The 23,153-nt window shown below is 43.4% G+C and overlaps 1 protein-coding gene across 5 annotated transcripts in view; it reads right to left on the reverse strand.

Annotated features, from left to right (window-relative positions):
• robo2 (roundabout, axon guidance receptor, homolog 2 (Drosophila)) overlaps window positions 1-23,153 on the reverse strand; it is a 596,210-nt gene that overhangs the window by 80,681 nt on the left and 492,376 nt on the right. For 4 of the 5 annotated variants that reach the window (XM_059969005.1, XM_059969004.1, XM_059969001.1 and 1 more), the window contains exons 20-22: window positions 22,415-22,551; window positions 18,114-18,374; window positions 4,415-4,571 (exon numbers count right to left, since the gene is read on the reverse strand). In XM_059969005.1, the coding sequence (XP_059824988.1) occupies window positions 4,415-4,571; window positions 18,114-18,374; window positions 22,415-22,551 (555 nt within the window). The remainder of the gene's footprint in view (window positions 1-4,414; window positions 4,572-18,113; window positions 18,375-22,414; window positions 22,552-23,153) is intronic. The other variant, XM_059969002.1, reaches the window with a different exon arrangement.

The following is a 23,153-nucleotide window of genomic DNA, read 5'->3' on the forward strand; positions in this document are numbered from 1 at the left end:
TCACTGAGGAAGACACCAGCAATATACCGGACATTCAAGGGTGTTAGGGAAGAGAAATATGTGCAGTCACAATTAAGACAGAGAAAGTACTTGGGAAGCTGAATAGTATAAGGGTAGATAAATCTCCTGGACCAGATGGAATGCACCCTCGTGTTCTGAAGCAAGTAGCTGTGGAGATTGCGGAGGCATTAGCAATGATCTTTCAAAAGTTCATAGATTCTGGCCTGGTTCCGGAGGACTGGAAGTTTGCAAATGTCACTCCGCTATTTAAGAAGGGGGCAAGGAAGCAAAAAGGAAATTATAGACCTGTTAGCTTGACATTGGTGGTTGGGAAGTTGTTGGAGTTGAATGTCAAGGAGGAGGTTACGGAGTACCTGGAGGCATATGACAAGATAGGCAGAACTCAGCATGGTTTTGTTAAAGGAAAATCCTCCCTGACAAACCTAGTGCAATTTTTTGAGGAAATTACAAGTAGGCTAGACAAGGTAGATGCAGTGGATGTTGTGCATTTGGATTTTCAGAAGGCCTTTGACATGGTGCTGCACATGAGGCTGCTAAACAAGATAAGAGCCCACGGAATTACGGGAGAGTTACATACGTGGATAGGGGTTGCTGGATGAGGTGGCTCGAAATTCCAGAAGGGCCTGTTCCGTGCTGTATCTAAATAACTTTTGATGCCTTTACTGATCCGGAGCAGCATAATTAGTGTAACACTATTAAAGCACCAACAATCGAGGTTCAATTCCTGTTGCTGTCTGTAAGGAGTTTCAATATTCTCCATGTGACTGCATAGGATTCTTTTGGAAGTTGCAGTTTCTCTCTGTTTTCCAAAAGAATAAGGGTTAGGGTTACTAATTTATTTTAATATATTCTTACTGCAATTTATAGTAAATTTTATGTATTGCACTATCCTGCTGCCATAAAACAACAGATTTGATAAATGTATATCAGAGAAAATAAAACCTAATTCTGATCAGAATCAGAATCACTTTTTTGCCAGTATGTGAAACATACCAGAATTGATCATGGTTCAGTGCTAAGCATCTAACACAGGACAATACCATAACAGACAACGCAATAGCAACCAACAACTTACAAGACACTAGTGCAAACATCCATGAGCAATCAACAACTAGAGAATGGTCATATGTGCAAATGTCAATAAATGTGAGCATATGAACAGACTCAGTAAATATCAAGAGAACAGGGAGGGCAGGAAAGTCCATTTAAGGGATGTTGTGCAAGTTAGGGTGTAGGGAAATGCAATGGGTGATAGATGACACATATTGCTCATAATGGAAACTGTTCTGTATAATTTACAAACAGTGTCACTGAGATGTGTTCACTTTGAGAGACAGTGTCTGATGTAATGGTTTGTTCGTAATGGAAGTAAATGGCTGCAGCTTCTGTTAAGCACATAAAATATCTCTCATATTTGTTATCACAAAATCCTACAAGGGTATTACACCTGAGTGAGTTTTGTTGAGAAACTGGATAGCTACAAGAGAGAAGCTTTGGAAATGACGTGCAGTCCTGGTGGTGATGGACTTGCGGCATCCCCCGATGGCATTCTGATTCTGACAGGATGACTAAGGACTATGTTTAAGTGAGTCCTTAACTAGTTAGGTGCTTGCCCCAACATCCTGCATGGATTAATTCACAGGAGGTCGGGGGAGAGGTCTGGCTGCTGCAGGGCCAATAACGAAGAGAGAAAATCCTGCAGCAACTTGCAGGGAGTCCCCTGCCTTGGCATGAATTGTTGGGTTAATTTACATACTAATAGCAGCAAACACTTGACGTTACACTTGCCTTCTTTACCCCAGTAAGTTACAGCCTCCCAGGTTAATCTTGCACCCTTTTGCACTGAAAGATCTCACCTCCATGAAGATAGGATGGGAAAGGAAGAGCAAGGACACAGATGGTGCTTATTGGCTGCTGCCCATGGGATGGGAAAGGTAATTTTATTAGTCTTTATTGGAGAGCTTGGAAGATAGACGTGATCCAGCAAAGACCTTCAAACCAGCAGGAGGTAAAGAATTCCTCTACTGTTTACAAAAGGAGGGGATTTGGCAGGAAGGGGGAGAAGCTGATTTGCTTTGTTATATGGATGAGACAATGAATTAAATCCCCACTGTGCTGGGTCGAGAGAGTTATTGGAAAGGGACGATTTTTTCAATGATAAACGCGAAGATCCGAGATGGAAGTTTGCCCAGTGTGCCCGATGCTCTATGCCAATCTTTCTGATCACATTAGCCCCTTAATAACTGAAGTTGCCAAGGCAACTAATGCACTCCGTGCGGTTACATCAAGAACATATTACACCATAGAGACTTGGAGAAAGACATACGCTTACACTCTAAAATCAAAGCAGATTACATCAAATTTCTTGTGAATTTGAGACCCAGATGTTCTAAAATCTCGAAACCCCCTTCATCAAACCCCGCAGGTTGTTTACAAAATCCCAATACCAGATATTCACCAAGCATGGCTAACTCAGAAAAAAACACAAGGATTTCCATGCTTAGTTAGCAATCTTGCCACTTTTTACAATCTCTCTCAAAAAATGTAAACCATCTCCCTCAAAAGATAATTAATAGGTTAGCTTTTTTGAACTAGGTTCCTGAACTTTGGAACTCAAAACCTAAAACTATAAAGGATGCAGACTCAGTTGACACTTTTAAACAACAGCTTAAAACCTATTTATTTAACCCTGCTTTTAATTAATATCTTTTTGTCTTTTATTTTCATGCTTGTACGTTATCCCATTGTGAAGCACTTCAAACTTCATCGTCCGTATGAGAAGTGTTCTATAAATAACATTTATACTGTTATTTTATACTATCATTATTTTATTCTCAGCATAAGCTGGTAAATCCTGAGGTATGAGCATAGCCAAACTCATTCGTTTCTCAATTGCGAGGAACTTTCAGGCTATTCTAGTGGTATTTAGTATTGTGGCTTTCTGAATATTTACATAAACATTGCTGTGTAATTGTTTAATGCTATTGTGTAGAGACTTTGGGATGATACCAGTTGTAGGTCTTACTATTGGGGCAATGTATACCTTGTCCATGTTTCAAAGTCTTTCAATTTCCTCTTTTTTTTACTGATTTCTGTATGTTGTGTGTGTTTGAAATGAATATATTTATTAAGTAAGTTGTTCTTGCTTCTTTATCCAGTGATATTACATCCGGATGATTATTATGGATTGTCCTATCTATAATAATGGATCGGTTGTAATATGATTTGTGGGGCACTGACTTTGACACTGGATCGGGCTCGAATCTACAGTGAGATATAGTGACTTTTATGAGTTTGTATTTTAAGCAAGATTTTGGTGAATAATGTTAGCCACTTGATTATGCCTGTATAAGTAATCACTGAGTTAAACTGCTACAGGAGCCTGCAATTTGTTGGATTGTTTTTGCACTTATCACCTTGAATTATGTATTGTTGTCGTTTTTTGAGTTAACCACCTGGTCCTGTATTGCTGCTAGGAAGAGTCATCCAACTCTGAGCCAGTCGATTGATGCCTCCTTGTCGACATCGAGTCTGCTCAGATCATGGGGATGTCTTCCACCGAGGGTCATGCTCTTCCATTGGTTAACCTTTTCTTCTCTAGTGATAATGTCTTCATTTTTCTGGGTTGTGCTTTCATTTAAGTTCAGTGGAGTGTACTACTTATCAGAATTGCATATGCTTGCATGGAGTGCTGAATCCAGTTTTCATTGATTAAAGTATATCCTTCGAAGTTTTATCTGACTGTTGTGTAAATTTTTTATGTCTGCTGTTCCTCTTCCTCCTTCTGTCCTATGTAGGGTTAATATAAGTGCTTTTGAGAGTGCATAGTGTTTTCTATAATATGTTATTTCAGTGCTTATTTTACTTTGTAAATTTTCAGATCAAGATATTATACCAAAAGAATATGTTAATGTAGCTGTAGTGAAGTGTTTATTGTCTTTGTTACATTTTTACTACAGAGCTCTGGTAGATTTTCTTAAGCCTTGAAGTAATGTTGATCACACTGTGATCTATTTTCTTTGATCGTTGAAATCCCAGATACTTACACGTTTCATATTCATCCATCGGCTTTATTGTAGTAGTATTATTATTATTAATCCTGACTCAGTTTGTACTCCTCCCTTGCACCCATCTTCTTAATCTGACTGCCGCCCCCTTCCTTCTCAGTCCTGATGAATGGTCTTGGCCCAAAACATCAGCTGTTTACTCCCCTCACCATAGCGCTGCCTGATCTATTGAGTTCCTGCAGCATTTGGCGTGGGTTGTTCTGGATTGCCACTTGTGTTGATAATAAACCATGGGTGCACCTTCACCAAGAGGACAGCTTCAGGATGGCAGCCCCTGAGAAGCAGACAATGTAGTAAACACTGTCCAGAAGCAGGCAGAACCTTACCCATTCTCATGGTGGTCCATGGCGTAGTGGTCCAGCTCTGTGCCGGGCAGCGGCTGCACTGGGGGAGGTGGCAGAGGCACATTCGACCAGTTGGACCCCGTGTTCTTATGTTGTTTGATGTTGTTCTTGTTTTTCTTCTTCTTCCCACTTTTCCCACCTGCAAACACCACGAGACATTATGGCTCTCTGGTTCAGCTCGCTCAGAGATAAACAGGTACATAAACAGCTGAATAATCTTGCAGAGTATTCCAAAATGCTAGCAGCTCACTATGCCTGCCTGGTCTGCTCTGGTCTCAGAATCCAAGGACATCCCTTTAGAACAGAGTTGAGGAGGAATTTCTTTAGCCAGAGTGTAGTGAGTCTATGGAAGCCAAGTCATTGTGTATATTTAAAGCAGAGGTTGATAGGTTCTTGATTAGTCAGGGAGTCAAAGGTTTTGGGGAGAAGGCAGGAGAATGGAGTTGAGAGGGTAAACGGATTGGCAGAGGCGACTTGATGGGCCAAATGCCCATTCTGCTCCTATTTCTTATGGTCTTAGAGCAATAGAGAGATTCAGCAATGGAAGCCGACCATTTAGTCTACACCAACCACCAATCATACCTCATTATTCACAGTTCTTCTTGCTCAGATCTCTCCACCCTCTCTTTGAATCACTTTAACTCTGTATTACATTCCCCCTTGTATGTTTATCCAGTTTCCCATCAGATTTACCTTTGCTCTTCCTTGCGATCTCTCCCTTTTGGAGTGAGCTGCCTCTTATTCCTTGTCTGCTGTTTGAAGGAGATTATTCTAAAATCCCACTGACCCTCCATTGTCAGCAGCCCAGGACCTGTCTCCTACGCAATTAAAAACACCTCCACATCAAAACTTGTCAAACTTCTGCATTATCTTGAAAAACTGTCAGATCATCTCTCAGTCTTCAACTTTAAAGAGAAGTCCCACAGTATGAAAGGGGCCCTTCAGCCCATCAGCTCTGTACTGATAATCAAGATCTTTGTTTGGAACATGTTTGACTGGAGGGATATTTAATTAAGAAGAAGATATAATTTCCAAGGCATGGTAGCTCATGAATACTACCCAACTATTTTGTTCTTTTTACACTTCTTATTTAATTTTTATATTTCTTATCATTAATTATAGATAAGATGGTGGCACATATACACACAGTGGCCTCTCAGGGTCCAGTCAAAGGTGCTCTCTTCTTTGTTAAATGTGTTTCTGTACATAGTAAGACTATTCTTGACTCCAGTAACTACTGTATGGCAGGTCCACTGCATCAGCGAGCTGCTCATTATCCAGAGTCGCCGGCCGGGGTGCCTTAAGAGCTAGCCTGCGGTTCAGAGAAGGCCACTCAGCCCATTGGGCCAAGAGAGTCATGTTAGGCCGTTGGGCCAGGTGGGGTCGAGCCGAGCTGTCAGGCCTGGGGGTCCGAGCCAGGCTGGAACATTTGTGTTAGGCCGTCTGGCCACAGGAGACAGACTGGGTTCAGAAGAGCTGGCTTGGGTTGAGGTCATGCTGCTGCCTGCTATTCGGAGGCACAGCAGTTGGTGCCTTCGTGTTGGTGTTAAGGTGTCAAGTAGTGAAACCGTAAGTGACTGGCTTGGACACTACTTTCACAATTGCAAAACCCCGCTGGACACTGATTGCCACAGCCCTGCTTCCCTTGCCTGGCGGTGACACAGGCGGCGAGGCAGCCGTGTTACCTCAGTTGTAAAAAAGACAAGGCCTCAGTCACACACACAGAATGCTGAAGGAACTCAGCTGGCCAGGCAGCATCTACGGAAAAAAACACAGTCGACGTTTCAGCAGGACTTTCCTTGCCAAAAGGTTTTGGGCCGAAACGTCAACTGTAATTTTTTTTTTCATAGATGCTACCTGGCCTGCTGAGATCCTCCAGCATTTTGTGTGTCTTGCTCGGATATCCAGCATCTGCAGATTTTTTCTTGATCAAGGCCTCAGTCCTTGGGCTTGCATTGTATCATGGCATCCGGGCTCAGTTTGGCCAGTGGGTGGTGGGAGCCTCTCCCTTTGGTGCTGCCCTCCAGTATTGGATCTGTGGACTGCTGGGAACCATTAACTTGCAGGGCCTGTTGCTCAGGACTAAAAATATGTTTTCTCACTTGTCATGTTCTTTTTTTCCCTTTTCTTACTATTTTGAATTTTTGCACCAAGGCCTTAGAGGAATGCTGTCTCATTTGGCTATATCCATGTACGGTCTGAATGACAATTAAGCTTGATTTGATTTGATTTGATTTTTTTATGTGGTTGGGTTGGCTTGCTCTCCAATCTTGGCAATTTATTTGCAAACATTGCGTCACCATGCGAGAAGACATTGTTAGTACTCTGTTGATTGTGGTGTGTCCTCCAATCTGCTGATTGGGCATCATTTCGGAAATTCATTTGCGATGTAGTGAGGAAATCTTGTTGCTGGTTGGTTGTGTGGTGAAATTCGTGTATTGGTCCACAACAACACATAATTCACTTGGATAGATTGGAGAATTGGAGGAATGGGCAAAGAAGTGGCAAATGAATTACAATGTCAGAAAGTGTACGGTCATGCACTTTGGTAGAAGAATTAAACGGGCAGACTATTATTTAAGTGGAGAGAGAATTCAAAGTTCTGAGATACAATGGGACTTGGGAGTCCTCGTGCAGGATACCCTTAAGGTTAACCTTCAGGTTGAGTCGGTGGTGAAGAAGGCGAATGCAATGTTGGCATTCATTTCTAGAGGAATAGAGTATAGGAGCAGGGATGTGATGTTGAGGATCTATAAGGTACTGGTAAGACCTCACTTGAAATTCTGTGTGCAGTTTTGGGCTCCTTATTTAAGAAAGGATGTGCTGACATTGGAGAGGCTTCAGAGAAGATTCACTAGAATGATTCCAGGAATGAGAGGGTTAACATATGAGGAACGTTTGACCGCTCTTGGACTGTGCTCTTTGGAGTTTAGAAAAATGAGCAGGGGACCTCATAGAAACATTTCGAATGTTGGAAGGCATGGACAGAGTGGATGTGGCAAAGTTGTTTTTCATGGTGGGGAAGTCTAGTACGAGAGGACATGACTTGAGGATTGCAGGGCGCCCATTCAGAACAGAGATGCGCAAGAATTTTTTTAGCCAGAGGGTGGTGAATCTATGGAATTTGTTGCCACGTGTGGCAATGGAGGCCAAGTCATTGGGTGCATTTAAGGCAGAGATTGATAGGTATCTGAGTAGTCAGGGCATCAAAGGTTATGGTGAGAAGGCGGGGGATTGGGACTAAAAGGGAGATTGGATCAGCTCATGATGAAATGGTGGAGCAGACTCGACGAGCAAAATGGCCGACTTCTGCTCCTTTGTCTTATGGTCTTGTGGTCTAAATAAAATCGAGGGCTAAATGTTCTAAATGTTTGTTCACAGAATTGTTTGTGGAAAACCACATTTCTAGAAATTTTCTTGCATGCCACGTGCTTGCTTGTGCCATGACTTTCTCTGAAGCCCAGTCGCATTTGTGCCCCCTTCGATCTTCATGGGTAGAGAAGAGGGAGAGTTTGTCATGCCGCCTCACAGCCAATTGATGTTCATGGATCCTTGTGGATAGTTTTCTCCCAGTTTGGCTGATGTATTATTTGCTGCAGTCCCCACGTTCAATTTTTTAGACCACATTGGTCCTAGACCATAAGACCATAAGACATAACGAGCAGAATTAGCCCATTAAGTCTGCTCCGTCATTCCATCCTGGCTGATGCTGGATTCCACTCAATAGTCTAATCATTTGTTTCGTACTTTTCTTCTGCAGAGTAGTGTCCTCAACATTGATGTTAACTTGTGTGTGACAAAAAGTCTCTGTTTTTGGAGCAATTGGGCCATAATTTCCGAGAGACTTCCAATATACAGAAGGACAACCCGTTTAGTCACAGCGTGGTTGGTGCATTGTTGACTTTGTAGGCATCTTTATATGAAGCTATGTGGGCAGCTTTTTTTTGCGAGTACTTCAAAGAGATGTTTCTTCTCTGCATCCTTTAAAGAGCTGCGGTGTGTCTCTCATCTACCGAATTATTTCGATTTTTTAATGTTTTGTTGTGTACTATTACTGCAAAACAACAAATTTGTGACAATAAATCTGATTCTGAGTCATATTTATGCAGATTCAGAGTTATTTATCACATATAGTTTGAAATATACAGTGAAATACACTGTTTGCTTTAGCAAACATACCAAGAGTGTGCTGGGACCTGCCCACAAGTGGCGTCACTCACTCCAGTGCCAATTCTGATTCTGATTCTAACATTAATTAGACCATAGCTTGAGAACTGTGTGCAGTTCTGGTCACTGCATCTGATTGCAGTAAAGAGGAAGCAGAGGAGATTTACCAGAATTTCATCTGGAGTGGAGTATTTCAGTTTTAGGGAGGACTGGACAGGCTGGGTTTTCTTTTCAATGGAACTTTGTTCCTCAAATTGAGAGCCAACATTGAACAAATTTCAAAGTAAATTTATTATCAAAGTACACATATGGCACCACATCAATTTCTTAGGAAGCAGCTCTTTTGCAAGGAGAAAGGGAAATCTGGAACTCTCTCAAAAAAATTGTGGTGACTGGAAATTAACTTCGTTGCTTATTAACAGTTAGAGTCCAGGTGGGTGGACAGACACAGATGATGACCTCGGTGCATTGGGCTGGAAAAGCTGCCTTCTGTTCTCCTGAGAACAAAACTGTGCCGATGGAAAAGAGATAAACCCTACCCCAACCCCAATGCATCTCCTCGCTGCTGGAGAGGGACACAAAGCATAGAGGCAAAATAATGAGCATTCAGGAATTCTGAAGCGGGAAAGGGAAGACGATAGAAGCAATCTGCGAGAGAGCAGAGGAAAGGATGCATAAAGCATGGCCTGTTTTGACAAGAGATGCATTTGAAACATATCTGTCTGTCTATCTCTTGCTCTGCACAGATCGACTGTTCCAACTACTGTCTGTAGGTTTCATCATTTTACATTATTTTCATCATTTTACATTATTATACTTCAAACAAGGTAAGGTGATGAGAGAAGGAGGAGGAGGGTTGACGTGGGTTCAGTGTCGGGAACAGACAGACCAGGAATAGGCCTGTTAACCAGAGGAATGGCTGTGTGTTCAGAACAAGTGCAGGGAATCAGAGTCAGAATGGGGTTGGACCATCAGGCATTAGAGCTGAATTAAGATATTTGGCTCATCGAGTGCTCCACCATTTAATCATGGCAGATTTTATTCCTCTCTCAACCCAATTCTCCATCCTTCTCCCTGTAATCTTTGATGCCCTGGCTAATTAAGAACTTATCAACCTCAACTTTCCTTGGGAGAGATCTATCACAGAAGGCAGATGGTACAGCAAAGTCTGGCCGACTGGGATGAGAGCTAAGCAGAGTACTCAATGGGGCCTTTGGTTGCCTAAAGCCTGTATCCAGGGGCTCACACTATTTTCATCAGATCGTAAGACACAAGAGTAGATTTACACCATTCAGCCGATCGAATCTCCGCCATTTCAACATGGCTGATTTCTATTCCCTCTTAAACCCATTCTCCTGCCTTCTCCATGTAACCATGGGCATCTTTACAAATTTCAACAGATCTGTGGGATCTCAAGAGAGTGAGTTTGTTGAATGCCTACAAGATAGCTTTTTAGAGCAGTGACAGAGTCTACTAGGGGATCACCTATACTGAATTGGGTGTTATGTAATGAACCTGAGGCAATTAGGGAGCTTAAGGTAAAAGAGCCCTTAGGAGCCAGTGATCACAATGCGATTGAGTTCAACTTAAAATTTGATAGGGTGAAAGTAAAGTCTGATGTAACAGTATTTCAGTGGAGTAAGGGAAATTACAGTGGTATGAGAGAGGAGTTGGCCAAAATAAATGGGAAGGAGCTGCTGGAAGGGATGACAACAGAGCAGCAATGGCATGAGTTTCTGGGAAAAATGGGGAGGGTACAGGGTACAGGAGGGTATAAAAATGAAGAAATAGCCAAATGGCAAAATAGTATTGGACTGTGGCATGGCAGACATGGAAGTCAAAGCTAATGTAAAAACAAAAGAGAGGGCATAAAACAAAGCAAAAATTAGTGGGAAGATAGAGGATTGGAAAGTTTTTTAAAACCTACAGGAAGCAACTAAAAGAATCATTTCAAGGGAAAAGATGAAATATGAAAGCAAGCTAGCAAACAATATCAAGGTGGATAGAAAAAGCTTTTTCAAGTATGTAAAAAATAAAAGAGAGATGATAATGGATATAGGACCGCTAGAAAATGAGGCCGGAGAAATAATAATGGAGGCAAGGAGATGATAGATGAACTAAATGAGTAGTTTGCATCATTCTTCAAAGTGCAAGGTACTTGCAATGTGCTAGATGCTGTAATGCGAGACGGACGAGAATTGGGTGCAGTTACTACTACAAGGGAGAAGGTGCTCGAAAAGCTGAAAGACCTCAGGACAGATAGGTCATGTGGTCCAGATGGACTGCACCCAAGGGATCTGAAGGAGATAGTGTTAGAGTTACTGGCATAGGTAGAGCATTGGCTGACTGGTAGGAGGCAGCAAGTGGGAATAAAAGCATCCTTTTCTGGTTGGCTGCCAGTAACAAGTAGTATTCTGCAGGGGTCGGTGTTGGGACCACTTCTTTTTATGCTGCACATCAATAATGTAGATGATGGAATAGATGGCTTTGTTGCCAAGTTTGCAGACAATATGAAGATTATAAAACCATAAGATATAGGAGCAGAAGTAGGACATTTGGCCCATCAAGTCTACTCCACCATTCAATCATGGGCTGATCCAATTCCCCTGCTCCCCTGCTTTCACCCCATACCCTTTGATACCCTGGCTAATCAAGAACCTATCTTTCTCTGCCTTAAATACACCCAATGATTTGGCTTCCACAGCCGCTTGTGGCAACAAAATCCACAGATCTTCTACCCTCTGAATGGTAATTTCTCTGCATCTCAGTTCTAAAAGAACATCCTTCAATCCTGAAGTCGTGCCCTCTTGTCCTAGAATCCCCTACCATGAGAAATAATTTTGCCATATCTAACCTGTTCAAGCCTTTCAACATTCGGAATGTTTCTATGAGATCTTCTCCTCATTCTCCTGAACTCCAGGGAATACAGCCCAAGAGCTGCCAGATGTTCCTCATACGGTAAACCTTTCATTCCTGGAATCATTCTTGTGAATCTTCACTGAACCCTCTCCAACGTCAGTATATCCTTTCTAAAATAAGGAGCCCAAAACTGCACACAATACTCCAAGTGTGGTCTCACGAGTGCTGTATAGAGCCTCAATATCACATCCCTGCTCTTATATTCTATACCTCCAGAAATAAATGCCAACATTGCATTCGCCTTCTTCACAACCGACTCAACCTGGAGATTAGCCTTTAGGGTATCTTGCACAAGGACTCCCAAGTTCCTTTTCATCTTTGCATTTTGAATTCTTTCCCCATCTAAACAATAGTCTGCCCATTTATTTCTTCCACCAAAGTGCATAACAATACACTTTCCAACATTGTATTTCATTTGCCACTTCTTTGCCCATTCCCCTGAAGTATCTAAGTCTCTCTGTAGGGTCTCTGTTTCCTCAACAATACCCGCTCCTCCACCTATCTTTGTATCATCGGCAAATTTAGCTACGAATCCATTAATCCCATAGTCCAAATCATTGACATACATCTTAAAAAGCAGCGGTTCCAACACCAACCCTTGTGGAACTCCACTGGTAACTGTCAGCCAACCAGAATAGGATCCCTTTATTCCCACTCCCTGTTTTCTGATGAGCAGCCAATGTTCCACCCACACTAGTAACTTCCCTGTAATTCCATGGGCTCTTATCTTACTAAGCAGCCTCATGTGCGGCACCTTGTCAAAGGCCTCCTGAAAATCCAAGTACACGTCTACTACATCTCCTTTGTCTACCCTGCTTGTAATTTCCTCAAAGAATTACAGTAGGTTTGTCAGGCAGGATCTTCCTTTCAGGAAACAATGCTGGCCTTGGCTTATCTTGTCACGTGCCTCCAGGTACTCTGTAATCTCATCCCTAACAATTGGTTCCAATAAATTCCCAGCCACTGATGTCAGGCTAACAGGTCTATAGTTTCCTTTCTGCTGCCTCCCACCCTTCTTAAATAGCGGAGTAACATTTGCAATTTTCCAGTCATCCAGTACAATGCCAGAATCTATTGATTCTTGAAAGATTGGTGAAAGGGCAGATAGTGTTGAGGAAACAGGTAGGCTGCAGGAGGAATTAGACAGATTAGGAGAATGGGCAAGAAAGTGGCAAATGAAATACAATGTTGTAAAATGCATGGCCATGAAATTTGGTAGTAAAAATAAATGTGCAGACTATTTTCTAAATGGAGAGAAACTGCATGAATCTGAGATGCAGAGGGACTTGGGAGTCCTTGTACAGAACTTCCTAAACGTTAACTTGTACATAGACTTGGTGGTGAGGAAGGCAAATGCAATGTTAGCATTTGTTTCAAGGGGTCTAGAATACAAGAGCAGGGATGTGAAGTTGAGGCTTTATAAGATACTGATAAGGCCTCACCTTGAGTATCGTGAACAGTTTAGGGCTCCTTGTCTCAGAAAAGATGAGCTGGCATTGGAGAGGGTCCAGAGGGGGTTAAAAGAATGATTCTGGAATGAAAGGGTTATCATATGAGGGAAGTTAGATGAACTCATTGGAACTTAGAAGCATGAGGGGGCCATCTCTTTGAAAGCTTTTGAATTTTGACAGGCCTAGACAGAGTAGATGTGGAAGGGATGTTTCCCGTAATGACAGAGGCAGCCTCAGGATTAAGGGACATCCATTTAAAAAAAAGATGTGGGAAGTTTCTTTAGCCAAAGGGTGGTGAATTTCTAGAATGTGTTACCATAGGCTGCTGTGGAGGCCAGGTCATTTGGTATATTTATGGTAAAAATTGATAGGTCCTTGATTAGACATGGCATCAAAGGTTATAGGGAGAAGGCCAGGGAATGGGGTTGAGGAGGGGAAGAAAAGATCAGCCACGACTGAATGGCGGAGCAGACTTGATGGGCCAAAAGGCCTAATTCTGCTCATATATTTTATGGTTTTATAATCTAAATCAACAACTTATGGGCCTCCACTTTAAGTATACCCAGTGATTTGACCTCCACTGCCATTTACGGTAATGAATTCCTCAGATTCACAATCCTCTGGTTAAAGGAGTTCTTCCTCATTTCTCTTCTAAATGGACATCCTTCTATTCTGAGGCTGTCCCTTCTGGTCCTAAATTTCTGCACTTTTGGAAAAGTCCTTTGCATATCCACTCCACTTAACCCTTTCAGTATTCAGTAGGTTTCAATGAGATTTCCCACCCTTCACCACTCCTCCATTCTTCTCAACTCCAGTGAATACAAGCCCTGAGCCACTACTTCTCAAAGGGTAGCTCTTCTATCGCGGGATCGTGAGCCAGCAGAATATATCAGGAGCCATTAGTGAAATTAGCATGTGGGATGAAGGGCCAGTTCCTGTCTGTACTGTTCTATGTTCCATGACAGGATGACAGGCACTTGAATATCGGGAGTATGAAGTGATGTGGACATAACAACATCAGACCATTCTGGATGAGACAGCAATGAGGAAATGTTACAGGCAGGGGTAGGGAAAGAGTGCAGAATTGGTTTTCCCAGACCTTGGAGCCACACTGTACAACAACCCCCAATTTAACTCTTGCCTAATCACAGAACAATTTCCATTGACGAATTAACCTATTAACCGGTATACCTTTGTATTGTGCAAGGAAACCAGAGTACTTGAAGAAAACCCATGTGTTCCACAGGGAGGACACACAAACTCCTTACAGAGGGCAACAGATTGAATTCTGAAGTCTGAAACCCTGAACAGTAACATCATCACTCCAACCGCTACACTACCATGGCTAGAGGAAATGAGTGATTTAGAGGACAGATGATGGTATACCTCACAACAAAAAACATAGAACAGGCCGTTGGGCGCACAATATTGTGCCAACCTTTTAACCTGTTCGAAGATCAACCTAACAATTCTCTCCATTATTCTTTCATCCATGCACCTACCTAAGAGTCTGTTCATGTCCCTAATATATTTGCCTCTACAACCACCCTGAGTGGATGTTCCACATACCCATCACTCTCTGTATAAAAACATGATGTGCACTATTGATTCTACTCCCAGGGAGTTGTCAGTAGGTCTGAGGATTACACATTTAACACTGCATCAGATACTGAGTTAACTTCAGATGTGCTCAGATCAGACACAACATAGGTTACATGCAGAATTAAGCAGCGTTTGCCCAGTCCCATCACCACACCCAGGATAGGAAAGGTACAAATGGCATGCATAGTGAATCTTCCTCTACACTGTCCCATCACACACTCCCAGGGCAGGGACAGTTAGACACAGAGTGAAGCTCCCTCTACACTGTCCCATCACACACTCCCAGGGCAGGGACAGTCAGATACAGAGTGAAGCTCCCTCTACACTGTCCCATCACACACTCCCAGGGCAGGGACAGTCAGATACAGAGTGAAGCTCCCTCTACACTGTCCCATCACACACTCCCAGGACAGGGACAGTTAGATACAGAGTGAAGCTCCCTCTACACTGTCCCATCACACACTCCCAGGACAGGGACAGTCAGATACAGAGTGAAGCTCCCTCTACACTGTCCCATCACACACTCCCAGGACAGGGACAGTTAGATACAGAGTGAAGCTCCCTCTACCCTGTCCCATCACACACTCCCAGGGCAGGGACAGTTAGATACAGAGTGAAGGATTTGAAAAAGCCGTAGAGGTTTGTAAACTCAGCCAGCTCCATCATGATCACAACCCTCCCCACCATTGAGGTCATCTTCAAAAGGTGCTGCCTCGAGAAGGCAGCATCTACCTCTAAGGACCCTCACTATCCAGATGTGACTTTTCTCATTGCTACTATTGGGGAAGAGGAACCGTTTCAGGATCAGCTTCTTCCGCTCCACCATCAGATTTCTGAATGGACAATGAACCCATGAAGACTACCTCACTACCTCTTGATTTCCACCTCAGATTTTTTCTGTTCCTCTGTCCTGCTGCAGCCAAACAGAGGATCGGGGGTGCAGACTCAGATTAGAGGGATGTCCATTTGGAATGGAGTTGAGGAGGACTTTCTTTAGCCAGAGGGTGGTGAATCTGTAGAATTTGTCACCACAGGTGGCTGCGGAGGCAAAGTCAGTGAATATATTTAAAGAGGAGATATTAGGTCAGTACATGAAAGGTTACAGGGCGAAAAGAGGATAAATGGAATTGAGAGTGATAATAATCAGCCATGACGGAATGGCGGACCAGACCTTATTGGCCGACCGGCCTAATTCTTCTCCTGTGTCTTATGGTCTTATGATTTTAAACCTGATTCTGATTCCAACATCCATGCTGGAAGTGCAGGCTGCTACGGGAGTACAGGGACAGCTCCTGATATTAGAATCAGTCCAGGTATCTGAGTCTGGGTCAGATTTATTGTCACCGACATATGTTAAGACGAGTTGCTTTGTGATGTCAGTACAGTGCAATCCATAAAATACACTGTAAATTATAATAAGAAAATTTAAAAAAATTAAACCAGAAGTGCAAAAAAGAGAACAAAATAATGAGGTAGTGTTCATGGTTCATCATTCGTTCAGAAATCTGATAGTGGGGGGGAAGAAACTGTTCCTGACACACTGAGTGTGTGTCTTTAGGCTCCTGTATATCCTCCCTGATGGTAGAGATGAGAAGAGGGCATGTCTTGGATGATGGAGGTCCTTAACAATGGATGCTGCCTTTCTGAGGCATTGTTTTTTGAAGAGGTCCTCATTGGTGGGGAAGCTAGTGTCCATGTTGGAACAGGCTGAGGTTACAATCCTCTACGTCTTTTTCCGATCCTGTGCGTTGGTCCCTCCATACCAGGTGGTGAAGCAACCAGTTTGAAAGTTCTCCACAGTACATCTGTAAAGCAAGGGTTCCCAACCTGGGATCTATGCCATAACATAGGGTTGGGATCCCCTGTAGATTCTTTGGTAACATAACAAACTTCAGTGATCAGTCCCCTGTGCTCTCATGGTTGCTAGGAAGTTGGCATGGGTTAGCCGTTTGACATATTTTATTCTTTATCCCATTGACCAGTCCACTGCATCTCTGGGACCCTTCGATACACTGTAAGTCTCTCCCTTTTCTTCAGGCTGGAGTTAAGGACAAGAAATTAATCTCCAAGCATGAGTACATCATTGTTAGCTTCCAACAAGACAGAGTGCACAAGGAAACTGCTTGTCATAGATTGACCCATTTCATTAATATATCGCCAGACCTTCTTCCATGGGCAACACAGACAAAATACCGGAGGAACTCAGCAGGCTAGGTAGCATCTATGGAAAAGAGAATAGTCAATGTTTCGGGCTGAGTCACTTCAGGGTCCTGATGAAGGGTCTCAGCCCAAAAAGTCAACTATTTACTCGTTTACATAGGTGCTGTCTGATCTGCTGAGTTCCTCCATGATTTTGTGTGTGTTGCTTGAATTTCGAGCATCTGCAGATTTTCTTCTGTTCTCATGGGATTCAGATGGTAGTGTTAGTATGGAGGACAAACCTGAGAGGCTTCTTTCTGAGCTGTTGTGGGAACTGGAGGTGCTGAAGTCCTCAGAATGGTTGTGAGGCATTCTGTTAGACAATCCCTCAGCCAATCGGTAGTCAGGGATGATAAGCAGGGCTAAAGGTCAAAGGGTAGAAGTCACAGCGGCATCAGGTGTTATTAGGTCATGGTGCAAGCACATGCAAGTACATGCAGTTAAAGCAAAAGCAGTGGAGGTTCTAAGGAAACAGCAAAAACTACTTGCAAACATGAGTCTCATCATCAGGACCATTGTTTTTGCATCTGGTTCCATTTTAATGGTGCACAAAAGGAAAATGGGTGCAAAACTCACTGCAATAAAACTTTAGCTTGTTTAATCCCAGGATGCAGATGCAATCTTTGGGCTAGAGTCTACAGGATTTCACGTGGACTCCTAGCTGTGTACGAGTTGAAGATTGGGGGAGAAGGTTGGTCGGTAGCATTGAGAAATATGAGCAGAATGTGAGAGATAGGACTGGGGAAGAAGATATGTGGGTGGGTTTTGGGTGAACAGAGAGAAGTTGGGTGTGTAGGGGTTGAAGATTGGGGAGAAGGTTGGTCAGTGATGTTGAGAAATATGGGGAGAATGCGGGAGATGGGACTGGGGAAGAAAGTATATCGGTAGGTTTAGGGTGGGCAGGGGGATGGTGGGTGTGTAGGGCTTGAAGATTAGGGAGAAGGTTGGTTGGTGGTATTGAGAAATATGGGGAGAACGTAGATGAAGGTATGTCAATTGTTTTGAGGAAGAACAAGTAGATGGATACAGAGGGCTTGAGGATTGAGGAGGAGGTTGGGGTGCAGAATTGAATTGTGGAAAATAGTTAAAAGATGGTGAGGGATTTGGGAAGAAGGTGGAAGGAAAAGTTGTGGATTCGTGCAGACTGATGTAAATTCAAATTTATGTTCCAGTTCTTCATAATTCCACGTGTCTAGGCTCATATACATCTAGGATGCCAAAAACATGAAACCATGATGCTGAAACTCCTTGTCTGAAGCACAATGAAAGCCTTCTCATTTGTCTTTGAAGTGTCTGTGCACTCTAACTGAACTTACCCCAAGTTGTACACCTTTCCCACTCACCATTGTTGAACTTGTTCTGCTCTGGCAGAGAGTATGTGCATCCAGAAGAGTCAGACTTCTGCTGGGCGGAGTTCTTCCACTGGGGGTCGGGCAGGTCAACAGCCAGCTCCTGGATGCTGCTGGAGTGGAGGATTTGGGTGGTGGCGTATGGCGTGGCCTGGGTGACCTGTCCTGGGCTGCTGAAGCCAGCCTTGGTGGTGACATCGATGCTGCTGTAAATGGCGCTGTCCGAAAGCATTGTTCCCAGTTTATCGCTCTGGCCTGAGGGACGTGTGGGGGCAAGATGTGTGAGCGCAGAGGAGGAAGGGGTGAGGTTGAAGGGAGGGGGCAGAGGAGGGGGGGAGGGGAGAGGGTAGTGGGAGAGGGGGAGGCAGTGAAAGTAAGCAAGGGAGAAAGGGGGAGAAGAAGAGAGAGAATGGTGGAAAGTGTAGAAGGGAGAAAAGGGGAGAGATAGGGGAGAAAGAGAGGCAGTGTGAGGAGGGAGAGAAAGAAAGTGGCAGAAACAAGGGAAGAGAGAGTGAGAGAGAGAATGTGGAAAGAACAAAAGAGAGTGAAGAGAGGGAGGGAGAGAGTGTGGGAGAGAGGGAAGATAGAGTGGTAGAGAGAGAGAGGGCAGTGGAAGGGGAGAAAGAAAAGGAAAGGAAGAGCAGGTGAAGAGAGAAAGAGACAACAAGTAAAAGAGGGAAAGGGAGAGTATGAATGAGAAAAGCAAAACATGAGGGATAGAGAGAGTGAATGAGAGAAATGGAAAGGAATAAGAGAAAAATTGAAAAGCAGGGCAAAAAGAGAGTAGGGGATGGAGGAAACAGAGAGAGAAGAGGAGAAGAGAACGGGGAAGGGGGTGAAGGACAGAGGAGAAGGGGAGGCGAGAAAGAGTTAGAGAAGGGAGAGAAAAGAGGGGAGGGGATAACAGAGGAAAAGAGAAAGAGGAGTGAGGCAGGGAAGCAGAAAGAGGGAGAAAGGGGAGAAAAGGAGAGAGAGTGAGAGTGCCCAAGAGAGTTAGGAAATAAAAGGCAGGGAGAGAGGGAAAGAGAAAAAACTAGTCAGTGATCCGTAGGCAAGTCTGCAAACGACCACATCTGACATGAAAAATAAACATGTCATCCTGAGTGTAAGTGTTTCGGAACAGATGCAGTCCATGAACCAACAGAGGGGAGATGATATACAGTCCCCATCTGTGATATGCTCAATGCCCTTCACAATCCACTGACTAAATCCATCCTTTATATATAAAAACAACACCGAGAAATTGCAGGAATTACACAGCGTGATGCTCAGCATCTGGCCTCCATTTAAAATTTCCAATTCCTGTTAAAATCTCTGCACAGTTTTGGCCCTCACTACCTTTTCAGTCTCATCCGAATACTCTGAGATCACCATACTTGTATTAAATCAGCCCCAACCACTGGCTGTGCCCAGGTTGCTGGCTCCAACATTTCCTCAGTCTCTCTCCTTCCTTCCTTGTCCATGGCATGCTTTAAAACCTCTCTCTTTCACCATTTTCTCGGCCACCTTTCCTAATATACCTGGTGTACTTTAGTGTCTCATCTCAATCAGATTTTCCACCTGTCAGCCGGGTTTACTTGAGTTAAGGTGTGAGGTAAATGAACCTTTCACTGAACACGTTGAATGTAAAATATTTCCTAGAAACCTTGCAGCATAAAAAAGAAAACAAACATCAATATAAGTGAGTTACTGTGATTCCAAAGGATTTGCCTGAATGGGCAGTGGGAGCAGATTGTGAAGAACTTTAGTAATGAATTTGATAAATACTTCAACAAATAACGAAAGGCCATGTAGAGAGACGGGAAGGGAACTGGAGTAATTCCCTTTCTGTGGTACGGCCTCGGATGGACTTCACTTTAGAACTGAGATGTCCAGGTATCTTTTTTCAACCAGAGGGTGGTGAAACTATGGAATCTGTTGCTACACAAATCTATGGAAGCCAAATCATTGGATGTATAGCATTCCTGCGCCATTGAGGATAAGAACAGGATGATAAGGAGGTTGAATGTCTGACTAAAGAACTGGTGGAAGACCCTGGCTCTGGGAAGTAATATCCCACTTGCTTCATACCACTGCCTCAATGACCATTGCCTAGTTGCACTCACTCTAATTTGATGAAGCACTTTGAGGCATTGGTCACGACCAGAAATAATTCCCGCCTAAGCAATTATCTGGACCTGCTATAATTTTTCTATTGCCCGATAGGTCTACAATGGAAGCAATCTCACTGCTCTCCATTCTGCTGGACAAAAGTAAAACTTATGTCAGACTGCTGTTGTTTTCAATGCAATAATACCTTCAGGTTCTAATCAACAAACTCCCAAACTTGGGCCTCTGTACCTCCATCTGCAAGGGGATCCTTGACATTGTCACTGGGAAACTGCAGTCAGTGAAAGTTGGAGATAACATCGCATCCTCACTGACAATCAACACTGGTGCACGTCAAAGATGTGTGCTTAGCCCTCTGCTCCATTCGCTGTACACTCACTGTGTGACTAGGCATAGCTCAAATTCCATCTATGAATTTGCAGAAGGAAAAGCTATTGTTGGCAGAATTTCAGAAAGTGATGAGGAGGTGTACAGGGGTGAAGTAGGTCTGCTGGTTGAGTGGTGTTACAGCAACAACCTGGCACTTCATGACAGCAAGACCAAGGAACTGATAGTGAACTTCAGGAAGGGGAAGTCAGGGGAACACACACAAGTCCTCTTAGAGAAATCAGAAGTGGAAAGGATGAGCAGTTTTAAGTTCCTGGGTGTTCCTAGGTGCAACTGCGCTGCTCCAAAGAGTGCTATATGAGGTCATTCTTACCCTCGGCCATTAGGCTCTATAATGAGACAACCTCTAGCGAGAGTGGCAATGACTCCCTCCTGATAGACTGGTTGACATAACTTATTTTTTATTCTTCTTTAATTTTCTTCTAACATTTGTATATTGGTATATCTGCGCAATTGTAATGCTACTGTAACACTGAAATTTCCTTTGGGATCAATAAAATATCCATCTATCTTAACATCTTTTGAAGATCTATCTTGGGCTCAACATATTGATGCAGTTACAAGGAAGGCACAGCAGTGGCTATATTTCATTACGAGTTTGAGGAGAATTGGTATGTCATCAATGATTCTCACAAATTTCTACAGATATACCATGGGGAGCATTCTAACTGGTTGTATCACCATCTGGTATGGAGGGGCCATGGCACAGAATCAGAAAAAGCTGCAGACAGTTGTAAACTCAGCTAGCTACATCATGGGCATTAGCTTCCCCTGCATCTAGGACACCTTCAAAAGGTGATGCCTCTAAAAGGTGGCATCCACCATTAAGGACCCCCATCATCCAGGACATGAACTCTTCTCATTACTACCATCAAGAATGAGGTGCAGGAGCCTGAAGGCACACAGACAGAGTTTCAGGAACAGCTTCTTCCCCTCCGCCATCAAGCTTCTGAATGGACAATGAACCCATGAACTCTACTTCATTATTTCTCTTCTCTTTGTACACTACTTATTTCATTTATTTTTTTAGATATACTTATTGTAATTTTCATTTTATTACTATTATTGTGTATTACAATGTATTGCTACTAGAAAGCAAAAAATTTCATAACATTTGCCAGTGATATTCAACCTGATTCTGAATCCTCTATCCCTACCAGTCTCTCCGCTTCTCTCCACTTCCCTTAAGAACCACAGAGCCAGATTCAATGCTGGAGACCTGTTCGCTGGGGCTTTACCGGGTAAGTTGGCCCATCAATGCATTTAGGCAGAGATTGGTAGGTATTGGATGTATGGGTTAGGGTTAGCAGGTTATGGACACACTACGTTGGCTCCAGAAGCATGCTGACACTTTCAGGCTCCCTTTCACTTTCAGAATCCTCAGATGTGTTGGTCATTGGCGCAAACAACATATCTCACTCTATGTTTCGATGCTTCAATACTCCTGTGCCAAATAAAGGTGATCTTTAAATCTTTAAGGATGACAGATTAGCCAGGTGTCACCTGTTGAATGACTGCAGTGAACTAGCTGGGGCATTCGTCGTGTTCATGGTCACCATTATAAATGAATAATTTTTCTTATGCTATAGATTGTTAGTTCCACAGCTACCATGCTGGGACTGAACTCTGATCTCTGGTTCTGCACCAATACAACTATATCCATATCCAGCATACTAAACTCAACTGTCTTCACATGATCCAAATCTTCACATTCCCTTCCCTCCTAGCTAGGGACCTTGGGGTCTTGCAGCAGAGGTCCCGAGTCCACCAAATGGAACCGAACCTCGGCTTGTACTCACCTCCACGGCTGAAGTTCCCAACTCCTCCCAGGTCGCTGGGGCCATTGCTGCTGCCGTTGACGGGAAGGCTGGTGGCAGGCCAGGAGTCTGCGAGCCACGGGTAGCTGGATTCACCAGGGTTAAGCAGGCCGGGTCTACTGGAAGAAACCAAGAACAATAGAAAAATAGCTTAGAAAAATAGAGGGCTATGGGTAACCCTAGGTAATTTCTAAAGTAAGTACATGTTTGACACAGCTTTGTGGGCTGAAGGGCCTGTATTGTGCTGTAGGTTTTCTATGTTTCTATGTAACAAAAAACAATTACCCTCTGAGGCACCATGACTGACTTGCCCCAATCAAGATTACTGGGTTTGGCAGGGTTCCCTTTGTCCTTGCCTGGTCCCTGTCATTTATCAGTAGAGAACTCAAAACTTGATAGGTATCTTCTGACCCTAAGAAAATTTCTCCCACTCCTGGATTTGATCATTTGGTCAGAGCAACTGGTGTTTTATAACTGAAGGAGTTTGAGAACTTAAAATCACAGCACCGTTAAGATGCATGAGGAGATATTTTGGCCCATTAAGTTTGCAGACCTTTGTCACTTCCATGCTTCACTTCCCAGCTTCTGTCACTATTCCCACTGTCCCATCCTCTACCTGCCTATTATTCCTCCTCAGCTGGATCCACCTGTCACCTACCAGATACAGTCACCTCTTCATACCATGCATCTTCCTTCTATCATTAAAGGTTCTCAACCCAAA

This window comes from Hypanus sabinus, chromosome 4 (genome assembly GCF_030144855.1).
Source record: "Hypanus sabinus isolate sHypSab1 chromosome 4, sHypSab1.hap1, whole genome shotgun sequence".
NCBI lineage: Eukaryota > Metazoa > Chordata > Chondrichthyes > Myliobatiformes > Dasyatidae > Hypanus > Hypanus sabinus.